Source organism: Nilaparvata lugens, chromosome 7, assembly GCF_014356525.2.
Source record: "Nilaparvata lugens isolate BPH chromosome 7, ASM1435652v1, whole genome shotgun sequence".
In the NCBI taxonomy this organism is placed as follows: Eukaryota; Metazoa; Arthropoda; class Insecta; order Hemiptera; family Delphacidae; genus Nilaparvata; species Nilaparvata lugens.
In genome coordinates this window covers 60,635,465-60,650,216 of record NC_052510.1, presented here as the reverse complement: position 1 = coordinate 60,650,216, position 14,752 = coordinate 60,635,465, and the positions used below count along the sequence as shown (strand labels likewise).

The window sequence follows — 14,752 nt, the reverse complement described above, 5'->3', positions numbered from 1 at the left end:
AAATGTCCATAGCATATGTTACCATAGAACTATAATCTAGAGAGAGTACCTCTTCGAAACAGTTGTTAACTGTAACTAAATTAATAATTTTGTCAGGTTGGCATCAAGTTGAGTTGACTTTGTTAGGTTGGCACCATGTTGAAGATTGAAATGCACTTATCGCGGAAAAATTGATTGGGCACAGCTACTTCAATCAGAGCTATTCCTGGGAATATTATATCGCCTGATATGGCGAGCGAAGCGAGCCCGCTTATCTCATTTTATACGGGGGTCCAGGGGGAGGAGCCCCCTGGCTAGACGGATATGGCGAGCGAAGCGAGCCTGACGGCTAGTAGAATGTAATTGGGTATATTTGACAAGAATGAACAGTCAATATTACATAAGATATACCGGTATCAGCTATCCTCTACAGAAGGCAGTGGCAAGAAAGAGAACCAGCTACGCTGCTCTCCTCTCTTTCTCCACTGCCATTATAACGTGGACCTCACTCTAGTTGACTTAAGCCTGGTTTTCATTAGTAGAGTTAGTGGTAGAGTTCCCTGGGCAAGTATTAACTATCTTGTAAACTCTCCCATTGAAAACGTTCATGGTAGAGTACTATTTTTTAGTAGAGTAGAATGGGATAGCACCGTGGGATAGTACTCTACCACTTGCCTTCCCACACCACCGCTTCTCACTCTACTCTACCACCACTATGCTAATGAAAACAGTCTCGAGCTATTAGGGTAGAGTTCTGTTCACTAGACAACACACTTTACCTACTATTCTCAATTGTAGTGAAAACAGTTACTAGACCAAGTAAGTAGAGTAGAGTTGGCTCAGTAGAGTTAGTATGCCAGTTACTTGACCACTAACTCTACTAGTGAAAACCAGGCTTTAAGCCTAGTTTATACGATGCCAATTAGCGAGAAAATTGTCATAAGGCAACTGACTGGCATGAAATTATTGTCTTCGTATAAAGCCTAGTTTATACGATGCCAATTGGTGGAATAATTATTGTCATAAGGCAACTGACTGACATGAAATTATAGTGTAAACACTTCAGGCCAATTGTCTTGCCAACTGTCCCGACAATTGGCCCGAAATTCAACAGTCTCCAGCAGTAGACTGAGGACAACAGGCTGGGCCCAGCGAGCCCCCCACCACTCGGAATCTCAATTGTCGCGGTATGAACGGTGCAGGCCAGTGCGCTGTTTTGTTTTTATTGGCCAGTTCAATCAAAACAATTCATTGTGTGAGACGTTTTCTAGGTTAGGTTGGACGTCTTCTAAAGTTCCAACGAAAATGGCACCTAAATGCACCTCTTTGCTCTGAGGACTGTTAAGTCGAATTCAAATCTCAAGACAGCTCTAAAGGTTTACCATGGGTATTTTCTTTCACTTATTAGATTTAGTATTTTGTTTTGGGGGGCTGGAAGAATTCATTTGAACACAAACTTAAAAATGCAGAAAAAAGCACTTCGGATTTTGGGGGCAGTGGGTCCATCTTTCTCCTGTAAGACCATATTCCAGGCACTCCGACTACTTACAGTTCCAGCGATATACTTTCTTGAAGTTGTTTCGTTTGTGTTCAAAAACAAAAATATTTTTAATGCTAACCGAATTTGTCATACTTATGAAACACGAGGTAAAAATACATGATTATTCCAGTTCCCTATCCATAGACTGACTCTTCTCGAAAAGGGACCGTATTATTCAGGACTCAAGTGTTTTAATTGCATTCCCGAGGATATAAGGCTGTGTAGCAGTTATAAGTTATTTGTTTCAAAGATAATTAGGACACTGGTAGAGGCTTGTCCTTATACCATTGAGGAATGTTTTAGAGCATTCATGTGAGTCCATTCTAAAAATGACATGTTTTATGCCACTTGAGCACCGCTCAGAATTTGTGGCTTCACACAACAAAAATATAATAATAATAATAAATAATAATAAATGGGGGACGATATGAATATTAAATTTGTTGAGCTTTATAAGGATCAAAGATGTTTATGAGATCAGAGAAACGAATTGTATAAGGATAAGAATGCGCGGCAAACTGCACTCGCTGCAATGAACGTTCATGGCTTTGGTGCAGCTGAAGTGAAAACTAAAATAAAATCGTTTCGCGGTACGTTTAATATTGACCAAACTCAAAAAAGTGCTAAATCTGGTTGTGGGTCAGCCGATTTGTGCATTCCGACCCTCAAATGGTTCGACATTATGAAGGAAGTGATGATGAATGGAGAGATTATCAATAGAGATGAGCTATTTCTTTCCCTCTTCTTATATATCTCCTCTTCCAGCATATTGCAAGACTCATTGATGAATTCATGGTCAGATTCTACAGACTTTCAGTAAGTAGAAGACAGTATGAACACAACTGCAATATGCTGATTAATATGATTCCCTTAAACTTATTCACCCATAAAATAAACAAAAAAATTACAAAAGATATTGATGAATGGGTAAAAACTAGAATATTTTTCAAAATAGACTTTTAATCATAAAATTACACATAATAGATTGATTTGGTGAATACCTAAAATAATATTGTGATTTTGTGAATTTCAACAAAGTTATTTTTTTGTGTTTCAGTCAAAGAAAAAATCTTTCAATGATTGGAACTGAACTCATTGCTAGCGATCAGACACGTGTCTCTGCTAGCAATTATTGCCGGTAAAATGAGTACAACTGGGATTTCAGTTATGTTATATCTAATTTATTTTTATTATTTCTAGAATTGAGTATATTCTGAATTTCTGTATGATGTACCCAATAAATTATTATGTGAATTTGTAAATTGTATAAATCTTGTATATATGGCAAATAAATTGAATTGAATTGAATTGCATAGCTGGTTTAACATTCGTTACAAGTCCTCACGGGACACAACAGACGACAAGCATTCAGCCATGTTTTCGCCTCACAGTTTTCGACATTCCTGGCAATAGTTGGCCCAGTAGAAGCATCTTCACGCTCTGCTGGACTGGCATTGGACAATTGGCAACCACGTGATGACAATTGTCTCGCCAATTGGCATCGTATAAACTAGGCTTTACTGAAGTCCTTAACTTAACTGAGTTCTAGCTTAAAATCGTTTTGAATACGGGTCTTGGACTTCAGGTAAAAAAAAATATTTTTATTTAACGTTTTCTCATGTAAACTCTCTATAAATTGGTTTCAGAAGCTCCTAAAAATTCATGTATGGTTGAAAAAATTTTACTTGACTCTTCTCAAAAACTCGATGATCAATGAAGACGCAGATGATTATCATGTAAATAGCCTATTATAAATACCAATAAGCCTATGTAATTATTCTATTAGTGTGTAGACCTCTTCTACTGTAGGCTTCAACAGTAACTTGACATTATAATTCATCAAATTTAAAATTAAAAACATACAAAACAAAATTACAAAGAATTACGAAACAAATAAAACACAATAAAATGTTACAAATATAAAAAACTCAATATAGATAATACAGAATAGAATGATTTCTCAATCAAAATCAATGATTTTTTTCTATGAAGCTGAATTAAGCTAATTATTCATTGCTATTATTTTAAAATTTATTGTGATTGCTACTTGAAATAAAAATTAATTTGAGGATTTCAATAGCTGAACGTACCTTATCATCATTCCATGATCCTGATGTTCTTTCTCTCTCTGGCGCCTCTCCAACATCAGTTTTGTCTTATAATTTTCCACCTCAGTCGAATGTGATTGAGCCTGTTCTTCCAGTTTTCTGTGAAGATCTTTCAGGGTTTTTTCTTGCTATTGGACAGTTGAAAACACAATATTAGACTTTACAAACAGTCAATACGTTTATGAATAGTACGTCAAACAATTTCACTAAGTTTTTGTCGATGATTTTTTCAAGATTTAGAATTGAGGCCTAGTGCTCGGTTTCACCATGCTCAATTCAATTCAATTTATAATTTCATCCGAATAATCAGACTGAGGATAAGTCAAAAAAGAGCAACCTAGGGGAGGTTCTCAACACATATCAAAACGCTATCATATACGTATAGCTCGGTCTATACATTTGAACATGGTCAAACCGGGTAAGCATTATATAACTACACTGGATAAAAGCATAGAGAAACAATAGCGTAAGTAGATATCCCATGGTATAGGGAATTTATGTCGCAACTTTTACTGTTATCTCAAGCTGATTACTGTCGATTATTGTCAATTTTTACTGTTTTGTTGGGGTGATAGTGTATGAACGGCACAATTTGAGAGACTACCAGCGTCACGCAGCTGCATAGGAAAGAACTATGAGCTACATAGGAAAGAACTACCAGCTTGGGATAACAGTAAAAGCTGCGACATTAACTCCCAATACCATGTGATATCTATGCTATCGTTTCTCTATGATAAAAGCTTTCTGAATTCTGAGTAGTTGTGAAAGTGATATTGTGGTAGATATCCATACTGAATAAACATCTATAGTGAGGTCCACGTTATAATGGCAGTGTTTGATTAACAATGGTATTGCTATCCTTGTCTATCATTCAACAAAGCGGATATCGCTATCTCTCTCGCTGTATTGTAAGCTATTGTATATAAGTGTATAAGCCAGTTTATATTGTATTGTAATCTACATAAAAAAATAAAGTACTCAATCAATCAATCAATCGCTTTGCTCTGTTGCCAGATCGGCTTTCAACTATATAGAATTAATAATTAATTAACAAAATATTTCATCTTAATTATAAAAATTCATTATGAAATTATTGAAAAATATAATTCCTTGCTTAATAGAATATAATTGATTTTTTAAAACGAGAATGAACAATTAGGTCCGGTTGCACAAAAGCCGGTTAAATTTTAACCGTTATTAATTCCACGAGAATCAATGAGAGAAGGCGGTATTGAAAAGACGGTTTCTCTGATTGGTTCTCGTGGAATTAATCACGGTTAAAATTTAACCGGCTGTTGTGCAACCGGGCCTTAGTATTACAATAATAAACCTGTATCAAGAAGGCATTGACAAGACAGTGAGGATCGGCAACGTTGTTTTCCTATCTTTCTCCACTGCAATTATAAAGGTACATTTTCGTTTGTGCGTAATTTCTGCAGTCGACGACGACAAGCATTTTTGACATTCATATTGTCCAAATTTCAAGTGTGCTAAAACAGCTGATCAAATAACTTTTCATTATTTGTCTTTATTATCAAAGAATTAAACATTTCTAATAATCTATATAATAAGAGAGAGTAGGGTTGTGTTTGTTCGTGTGTTCGTTTGTTCGCATCAAAACATCTCAACTTGTGGATTGCATACCGGAAAAACGGGAATGATTTAGATCTCCAAATTTTGAACATAGATTCTAATAATATCAATCTCGTGCACCTGGATGCCCAAATTTCAATTTTCCTTCTAGATTTTTTCAGAATTAATGTTCAAATTCATCTATGCTACCGTAGGCTACATGAAGTTTCATAGCCCAAAGTGTGTCTGTTTATGAGCAGGTTATAAGACCTGCAGCGGTAAAAGGCCTGCTTACGGAGCGATGGTTACTCGGCTCGAATCCCCGAGGCTTCCCATTTTTTTGTTCTTAATTTTTTCCCTCGAAACGTATTTATTATCAATTATTTTTTGAAGGAATTTGTTTTCATTACTATTGAACTTGGATTTTATCAAATAATTATTTTTAATGTAAAATTTTGCCACCAGTACAAATGAATTGGACATAGTCTTCATGCTGTAGGCCTATAATTGAATTTCATAAGAAAAACATGAGCAGATCACAATAAAATAAGAAATAATTTATATTCTTCAGTTATAATGTACTATCAGACACGAATTCCCAGTGAAACGAGTATTTTAGGTATTTTGTTTGGAATTGGGAAAACAAAAGGCTGCCTGATTCAAATTGAGGAGGATCCTAATCGAACTAAAATTTATTGATGTATTGGAAAAATCAATATGATTCTGTGAGGTTTCCAAGTATTATGTATTCTTCAGTTTTCTATACTATAATAAAGGAAAGAACTGGCTTATACACGTAAGGAATAGGGAATTATGTTTGACGCATCATCACGTCTGAAATATACTCAACTGATTAATTTGAAATTTTGCATATAGACTCTTCATTAACCGAGGATGGTTATAGGTCTATTTTCAAATTTCGATTTTTTATCACGTCAAGTTTTCATTTGCAGTTTTAAAATAGACCCCTTGCAAAGCACGGGTTACCTACTAGTATCAACATAATTGTCGTTTAAGAGTATAAGCTCAACCCGCCCCATTAAAACATAATTGAACATAATCTTTTAGGTTATGTAGACAAATTGAAATCTACCCAGTCTGAGATTCTCACCCTGTGGTGATCGACGATGGTATTTACGCACAAACAAAAATCCAGTTCAACTTGGATCTCACTATAGTCTTTTTATCAAAATTAATAAAAACAATATAAAAATCTTGAAGTACCCTTTATTTTTTAAAACTTTAAAATAGTTTGAAAATATGCTTTTTATCAAGCATTGATAAAATCAATCGCCATTTATCTTCAGTGCACTCTTTGTGAATCGTAGGCGACTTGACCATGTTCAAATCTCTTGACTGATCTTAGTGAAACCGGGCAGTAAAAGATCGACATTGAATAACATATTCTTAAATTTTGCGATCTTTCTATTCTACTTTTGCGATCATACCTCTTCCTTCTCAACTCGCAATGCCTTCCTATCAGCTTGGAAAGTGGCCTCCATGCGAGATTTCTCCGATGATAGAGTGGCAATGGATTGCATCAGTGTTGCCAACTGCCCCTTCAAATGATCGACGCTTTCATTAGCACTGGCACTGGAGCCATCTTCTGAATGCACATCTTCAACCTGAAAATTAAAAAAAAAACGATTTCTTCTATCCTTTTCAGTATTAACATTAGGTAATGTACATCTTCAAAATGTGAAATTAAAAAATCTGGTGTGGCGCACTCACACAACTTTCCTTGCCGTTATGAAAATTGATCACCTGACGCTAGTGTACATGCGCATCTCAAGTCTACTATTCAAAGATATGAGCCAGCTGGTGACAGGACTATAACGTTGGAGACACACGAAGTCTGCTATCTCTTAATAGTGAATGATCTAATAAAATCAACAGTTGCCAACAGGTTGCTATTGAATGATCAAATTTTCTCGAATTTCGAGCTTATTTTCAATTTTAGGTGAAAATGTTACTGAACATTAATTGTAGAGATTTTCATGCTCAATCTTTTCCACTTGATTTTTTTTGTTTAAATTGTATCTGAAGCCTGATAATTGGGAATCTAAAATCAAACTTTACATAGATGGGGCGGAGCTCCTGACATTTTTACAGATATGAGACTTGTGGCAGTTGATACAGCTTATCAATGACCATTTTAGGTATAAATTTGATCGAAATCGTTGGAGCCGTTTTTGAGAAAATCGCGAAAACCCCTGTTTTTGACAACATTTTTGCCATTTTAGCCCCCATCTTGAATGACATTAGATTGAAATTGTTCATGTCGGATCCTTATATTGTAAGGACCTTAAGTTCCAAATTTTAAGTCATTCCGTTAATTGTGAGGTGATATATCGTGTACAGAGACGCACATACACTCATACACACACACACACACACACACACACACACACACACACACACACAGACCAATACAAAAAACACTTTTTTGGACTCAGGGGACCTTGAAACGTATAGAAATTTAGAAATTGGGGTACCTTAATTTTTTTCGGAAAGCAATACTTTCCTTACCTATGGTAATAGGGCTGGAAAAGTAAAAATTACGAATTTATTCTATTCTGCTCAGTATGTACATACACATACTCTGAGTTTGTGCTACATGCATACAATATTTTACTCCAAACAAATAAAAAAATTGAAAGTGGTTCGATGTGACATGGAGCATATAGTGAGGTCCACGTTATAATGGCAGTGGAGAAAGATGGAAGAGCAGCGTTGCCGGTTCTCTGCCTTGACAATGACTTCTATACCGAAGTCTAAATGATAAAATACTTTAAATCACCCCGACGACTTCTACCACTGCAAATATTGACAGTACAATATGAACAGCTATAATGAGCTCCACGTTATAATGACAGAGAAGAAAGATATGAGAACAGCGATGCCAATTTTCTGCCTTGCCACTGCCTTCTATAGAGGATAGCTGGTATTGATATATCTGATGTAAAATAACTAGTCATTCTTGTTTAAAATAATCAATTAAATTTTATTCGTCAAGAAATTATATTTCTCAATCATTCAATAATAAATTCTTATAACTGAGATTAAATATTTTGTCAATTAATTATATTTCTACATTGTTAGAAAACAATCTGCATCAAGGTATATAAATACAGGTCATGACACAATCCCGTGATGCATTGCAAAATCGCCATTTTATGGGGTTCTAGTTCACCAATTTTCAAATCTATCAGCTGTTATCATTATAGATTGAACAACATGATGTGTTATTTTGTTATAGTGTTCAAGGAATATTTCTTGGCTTTGAATTATAAAATAACTTCTTCCGACAGAATAATAATATTTAGATTCAAACTAGGAACTGAGTTGTTGATTTTTAGATTGGGAACTTCAACTCTTTTTGAGGTTTGCCTTTTGTCCTAACTAGTAGTTCTGTGAACAGTAGACCTCGCGCAGTTATAACGACGTCCCAAACCATAAGCACATCCACACTGATACACTAACTATTTATTTGATCAGATCATGCTTACACAAGATTTAATTATCATATAACGCTTTCCGGAATTTAGCGCGAGAAAACCAGGCGCCCAGACGAGCTGTTATAAGTTCTTTGCATCCTACTAGTAGTTCTGTGAACAGTAGACCTCGCGAGTTATAACGACGTCCCAAACCATAAGTACTTCCACACTGATACACTAGCTATTTATTTGATCAGATCATGCTTACACAAGATTTAATTATCATATAACGCTTTCCGGAATTTAGCGCGAGAAAACCAGCGCCCAGACGAGCTGTTATAAGTTCTTTGCATCCTACTAGTAGTTCTGTGAACAGTAGACCTCGCGAGTTATAACGACGTCCCAACCATAAGTACTTCCACACTGATACACTAGCTATTTATTTGATCAGATCATGCTTACACAAGATTTAATTATCATATAACGCTTTCCGGAATTTAGCGCGAGAAAACCAGGCGCCCAGACGAGCTGTTATAAGTTCTTTGCATCCTACTAGTAGTTCTGTGAACAGTAGACCTCGCGCAGTTATAACGACGTCCCAAACCATAAGTACTTCCACACTGATACACTAGCTATTTATTTGATCATATCATGCTTACACAAGATTTAATTATCATATAACGCTTTCCAGAATTTAGCGCGAGAAAACCAGAAGACATCTGGGCGCCCAGACGAGCTGTTATAAGTTCTTTGCATCCTATTTAATAGTGCATAAAAATTGCATTCAATGAGGCATGCAATTTATAGTCTACACAGCTGTTAATTTTTTACCAAGTTACATTGAGATATTGAATTGCATGCGTCATGGCATGAAATTTATAGTCAACTCGTCAGCTGATATATGATGAATACTTCTATAGTCTGATTTTCACTCTAATATTGACGTATGAAGGAGGCTCCTTTTTCCTTCCATATTATCCTTGAAATGCAAAATTTCCAAGAACCTTGTATATACGTTGACGCGCAATTTAAAAAGGAACATACCTGTCAAATTTCATGAAAATATATTACCGCGTTTCGCCATAAATGCGCAACATATAAACATTTAAACATTCAAACATTTAAACATTAAGAGAAATGCTAAAACGTCGACTTGAATCTTAGACCTCACTTCGCTCGGTCAACAAGTTACATCATAACAAGTTACAAGAATAAGAACAATTTTCAATAATAAAAATGAATTATTGAAACATTTATTATTGAAATTTCATTATTAAAAAATCGAAAACCTGAATTTACATATTATCTGAACCAGAATAGCCTATTGTTTTTAAAAAGCATAATGCTTGATTTTGTTATGAGCAGATTGGAATATTTCAAATGTACCGCCATAAAGACCCCAAATAATGACCGCTCCATAAGGAACACGAGTGTCATGACCTGCATCTGAGATGGCGCTATCTGCTTTGTCGAATGATAGACAAGGATAGCAACACCCATGTTAATCAAATATTGCATTACAACGTGGACCTCACCATAAATAACGTTTTTCATTCTTCACTATGTACAAACACTATCATTCGAATCATGAACGGGAGAGAAAAATGGCGAACCTTGATATATTTCTCTATTGCACCTCAATATGAATAACCATCGTATTTTGAAGGAAGGAATATTCCATCGTTATTCTGAAGGAAGATTTTAGACTCCTACCTTGGATGGAGTATGTTAATGTTTGATATATTTTTCATAACCACAAACATTGAATCCTCATTAGCAGCAAGCGAGTGTTTCCCCATTAATTCATATAAAATATTATTTTATAATCAAATTAATCTTGTTTTGTTCAAATGTAAATATGTTAAAGACTCATTAAAGTTCTAGTTATTCTGTTCATTTTTTGTATTCATAGTTCTTTTTCCCTTACATATTGGGTGTAGGCAAATATTGCTTACATTTTTGGTGGAGGCTTCTCCCGCCGTTCCATATCTTGCTTACAATGTTTGATATATTTCTCTATTGGACCTCAATATGAATAACCATCGTATTCTGAAGAAAGATTTAAGACTCCTACCTTGGATGAAGTTGATGAATTGTCATCTATAGAGCAATCCAAATTCACCGAAGTTGTATCTGAGCTTGAGTTATTTCTCATAACCATCAAACTCGATTCCAAAGCATCTTTCTCTTTGAGTGTTCTCTTGAGGGTAGCGACCACATCTGAAAATAATACAAGTGAAAATTCATGTGGAGTTTGAGAATAAAGAATACAGATGATTACAGTGGAATTGAATTGATTGTGGAAGAGTTAGGGGAAAATCACTTAGCTGAAAACTCTTTGAATCTAATGAGTAGATAGTTTATGCTCATCATTCATCGTCTTCTTCTTCTCAGCCTTTTCCCACTGAGGTGCTGTCGGCGTTACGGGTCAGTCGCTTCCAGGAGTCTCGGTCGTGAGCTTCGTTTGGTGTTAAAAACTTCCCTGCAAGAACTTGAGCGATACAATTTTCCCATTCTTTCCTAGGTCTTCCCCTCTTCCTAGTGCCTTCTACAGTTAATGCTAATCATAAGTTGTTAAGTCAACAACATCAATTAAGCTGGGTTTTGGTTTGGGCGTGAATGCCGTCGTCGACCACGACAGGGAGAGAATCTCAGATTGGGTAGGTTTCAATTTGTCTACATAACCTAAAAGATTATGTTTTAATGGGGCAGGTTGAGCTTATACTTTTAAATGGCAATATGTTGATATTATTAGAAATGTTTTACTCTTAAATAATAAAGACAAATAATGATGAAAAGTTATTTGATCAGCTGTTTCAGCACATTTTAGAAGTGAGGTCTAAGATTCAAGTCGACGGTTTGGCATTTCTCTTAATGTTTAAATGTTTATATGTTGCGCATTTACGGCGAAACGCGGTAATAGATTTTCATGAAATTTGATAGGTATGTTCCTTTTTAATTTGCGCGTCAACGTATATACAAGGTTTTTGGAAATTTTGCATTTCAAGGATAATATAAAAGGAAAAAAGGAGCCTCCTTCATACGTCAATAATAGAGTGAAAATTAGACTATAGAATTATTCATCATAAATCAGCTGTCGAGTTGACTATAAATTGCAATTCAATATCTCAATGTAACTTGGTAAAAAATTAGCAGCTGTGTAGACTATAAATTGCATGCCTCATTGGATGCAATTTTTATGCACTATTAAATAGGATGCAAAGAACTTATAACAGCTCGTCTGGGCGCCTAGATATCTTCTGGTTTTCTCGCGCTAAATTCCGGAAAGCGTTATATGATAATTAAATCTTGTGTAAGCATGATCTGATCAAAATAAATAGTTAGTGTATCAGTGTGGATGTGCTTATGGTTTGGGACGTCGTTATAACCGCGCGAGGTCTACTGTTCACAGAACTAATAGTAAATTTGGATAACATGAATGTCAACGATGCTTGTCGTCGTCGACTGCGGAAATTTACGCACAAACGAAAATGCACCTTAAGACACTTCTCTGCAAGATCTGGAGCGATACAATTTTCCCATTCCTTCCTAGGTCTTCCCCTCTTCCTAGTGCATTATGCTCATCATAAGTTAAGTTAACTATAAACTAAGTAACATCAATTAGTTGGGGAAAACTATATTTTCTTTTTTCAAACAACTTGATGAGAGTTGCATCTTGATAATATAAATTTTTCATTGCGGATGATGTCCACAGAGCATTTTGCTTGTGCATGGGTAATTTGATGAGATAACCAAACGTCCATGCCTATCGCCGGAATCGAGCCCACGACCAGCAGGCTGGAGGGTGCAACGTCTTAGTCGACTCGGCTAACCTGGCCAGCAAATATTTATAAAAGAATTTATTTATTTATTGTATTTAAATTGCAACATGAAAGTCTTCACCATTGTCCAACCATTTCAATTATTTTAAATATTACTACTTTGAATTTGTTTTTGCCTGAGGGGTAAATCTTACCTTGAAACCTCTTCTTGTATTTTGAAAGATCCTCTTCCTGTTTTTTTATAATTTCCAAAAGTTCCTTCTTTGATGTTGACTTCTGTTTCTCCATTGTTGTATCAACAGCCAATTTTATTTTGGCGAAGAGTTGAGATGATTTATTCAATCATTACCTGGAATTATTTGGGTTTCTCGATATGCCTCTGAAAATTAGATTTCATAATTAGAAGACTTAAAAACATTAGTTAGTCAACTTGGAAAATTATGTTCAAGAATTTAAATCTAAAATTTTAGTTCAGGGAGAATCTGCTTCATTAGGTAATGAAAAAGCACATAATATGTAGCTCTGAAGAAGGTCCTCCGGATCATCACCTCATCTCATCGGCTGGAGCACTATGCGCTAATCTTTAGGAGGCTGAGAATTATGACGGTCTATAGCCAGTATCTCTTACATTACTTTTATTGTTCGTCACAATTACTGAACTGCATTAAGGGAGCAACGATCCCGCAGTATATGACACGTCAAAGTTTATTCTAATATCTACCATCCCTCCTATTTCAACACAACAGATCCCACATAACATACATCAATCAAACATTAGTTCTTTAGTTCCCTGTTACTGTTGAGAAGAGGACATGTACATAGTCACAACACAAGGAGGAGGAATGACATCAATTTGCCTCAGGCCAGACTGACTCGATCTCATAATGGCTTTCCTGTCCGTGCACTTAAGATTTACAACAGGATGCCGGTGTATTTCCGTGAACAGGAGGGAAAAATCTTCAAGAAGGCACTTTGTGAGAAGCTTGTGAGTCTGGCTCTCTACTCCCTGGATGATGAGTCGATCCAATGTTTTCTGAGATCTATTACTGGTCTCCCATCTTGATCTCAGTCTAGTTATCGAGTTTTAAGTTTTATTTTTTATGAGGCAATCTATCCAGCAAGTGCTGGTCATGGATGGAGACTACTGAATACTGAATGTACATTTCGTTCTGAAAGTACAGTTGAAAATTAATGGTATTTTGTATTGATCTGATAATTATCAAAATGATAATGTTAAAAATGGTTCGATTATTCTCAAAATGAATATGATGAAGATGATTTTAATCAAGGAGATGAAGAGATTGGGAGACATTGAATTCAGGATAATGATAAGAGAGAGTCTTGCATCCAAACCCATGTACTCTTACGTTGGTTGGACGTCTGGGTGTTACCTCTTCACCCGGTCAACCCGTCTGGATATCACCTTTAGAACCGGTTCTTGACAACTTGTCAACTCTCTAAGGAGGTGGCATACAGACGGGTTGACCAGGTGATGCGAGGATGGAGCAAGGAGACACTGAGTCGTGCACGGTAACGACAGAAGGTCACCTGCGATTTCAGAGGGTCACATGCAGACGGGATGACCAGTTTATTGATTGATTCTTCATCAAAAATGACAATACATTGCCAGTTGACGGGAGCGATATACTTTCAAGAGGATATAAGGTGTCACCTGTGGTCAAAATGCCGAGGAGACAGGTAGACGGGCGGACACACAGTTGCAAAGCCCTGTCGTTGAGTTTCTACAGGACCAGTAAACAAGGCCTAAATCTTTTTGAGAGTATATTCAGTTTTCATTCTCCAGTATCAACTGGTCATTTGATGGCCACTTGACGACGCAGAGAGTTAGGTTAGATCTTTTCATTAGAATACCAGATCAAAATTTCTCCACCCAAAACAAATTGGTTGATAAATTACAATATTATAATGTCTTTGAACAGATCAGACGTTTAAAAGAAAGTGAATGTTATGTGTACTTACTGGATGTGAATTAGCTTCCAAAAAACATGAAATTAATATTATTCTTCCAATAGGAGTAAACTACATCAATGTAATTTTTGAATGTCTATTGGAATAATAGTATTTCTGTATTTCTACTTATTGATTTGAAACGTTCAAAGACGTTTTAAATAATTTGATGAGATGTCAATTATGTAAGTGCAATTAATTTTAGTACTTACAAAAATATTGTTTGTAAAATTATAACCTCCAAGCTTGAAACCAAAACAGGAAAACACCACAGAACAGAGAAAAAGTGACAACTGACAACTCAGCTGTGACTCAGCCATCTGATTGAGAACAGCTGTTTCATTAACCTTTTTCAATTTCAAATTT

General features: G+C 35.7%; 1 protein-coding gene across 3 annotated transcripts in view; it reads right to left on the bottom strand.

Annotated features, from left to right (window-relative positions):
* The window catches only part of LOC111056458 (GRIP and coiled-coil domain-containing protein 1), a 35,455-nt gene extending 20,774 nt beyond the window's left edge, over nucleotides 1-14,681 (bottom strand). The window contains exons 1-5 of one of the 3 annotated variants that reach the window (XM_039433271.1): nucleotides 14,599-14,681; nucleotides 12,613-12,797; nucleotides 10,711-10,856; nucleotides 6,648-6,824; nucleotides 3,610-3,755 (exon numbers count right to left, since the gene is read on the bottom strand). In XM_039433271.1, coding sequence (XP_039289205.1) covers nucleotides 3,610-3,755; nucleotides 6,648-6,824; nucleotides 10,711-10,856; nucleotides 12,613-12,706 — 563 coding nt within the window. In that variant the 5' untranslated portion in view covers nucleotides 12,707-12,797; nucleotides 14,599-14,681. Of the gene's footprint in view, nucleotides 1-3,609; nucleotides 3,756-6,647; nucleotides 6,825-10,710; nucleotides 10,857-12,612; nucleotides 12,798-14,398 lie in introns of all 3 variants that reach the window. The other 2 variants (XM_039433270.1, XM_039433272.1) reach the window with 2 other exon arrangements.
* Between the last annotated feature and the right edge of the window lie 71 nt (nucleotides 14,682-14,752).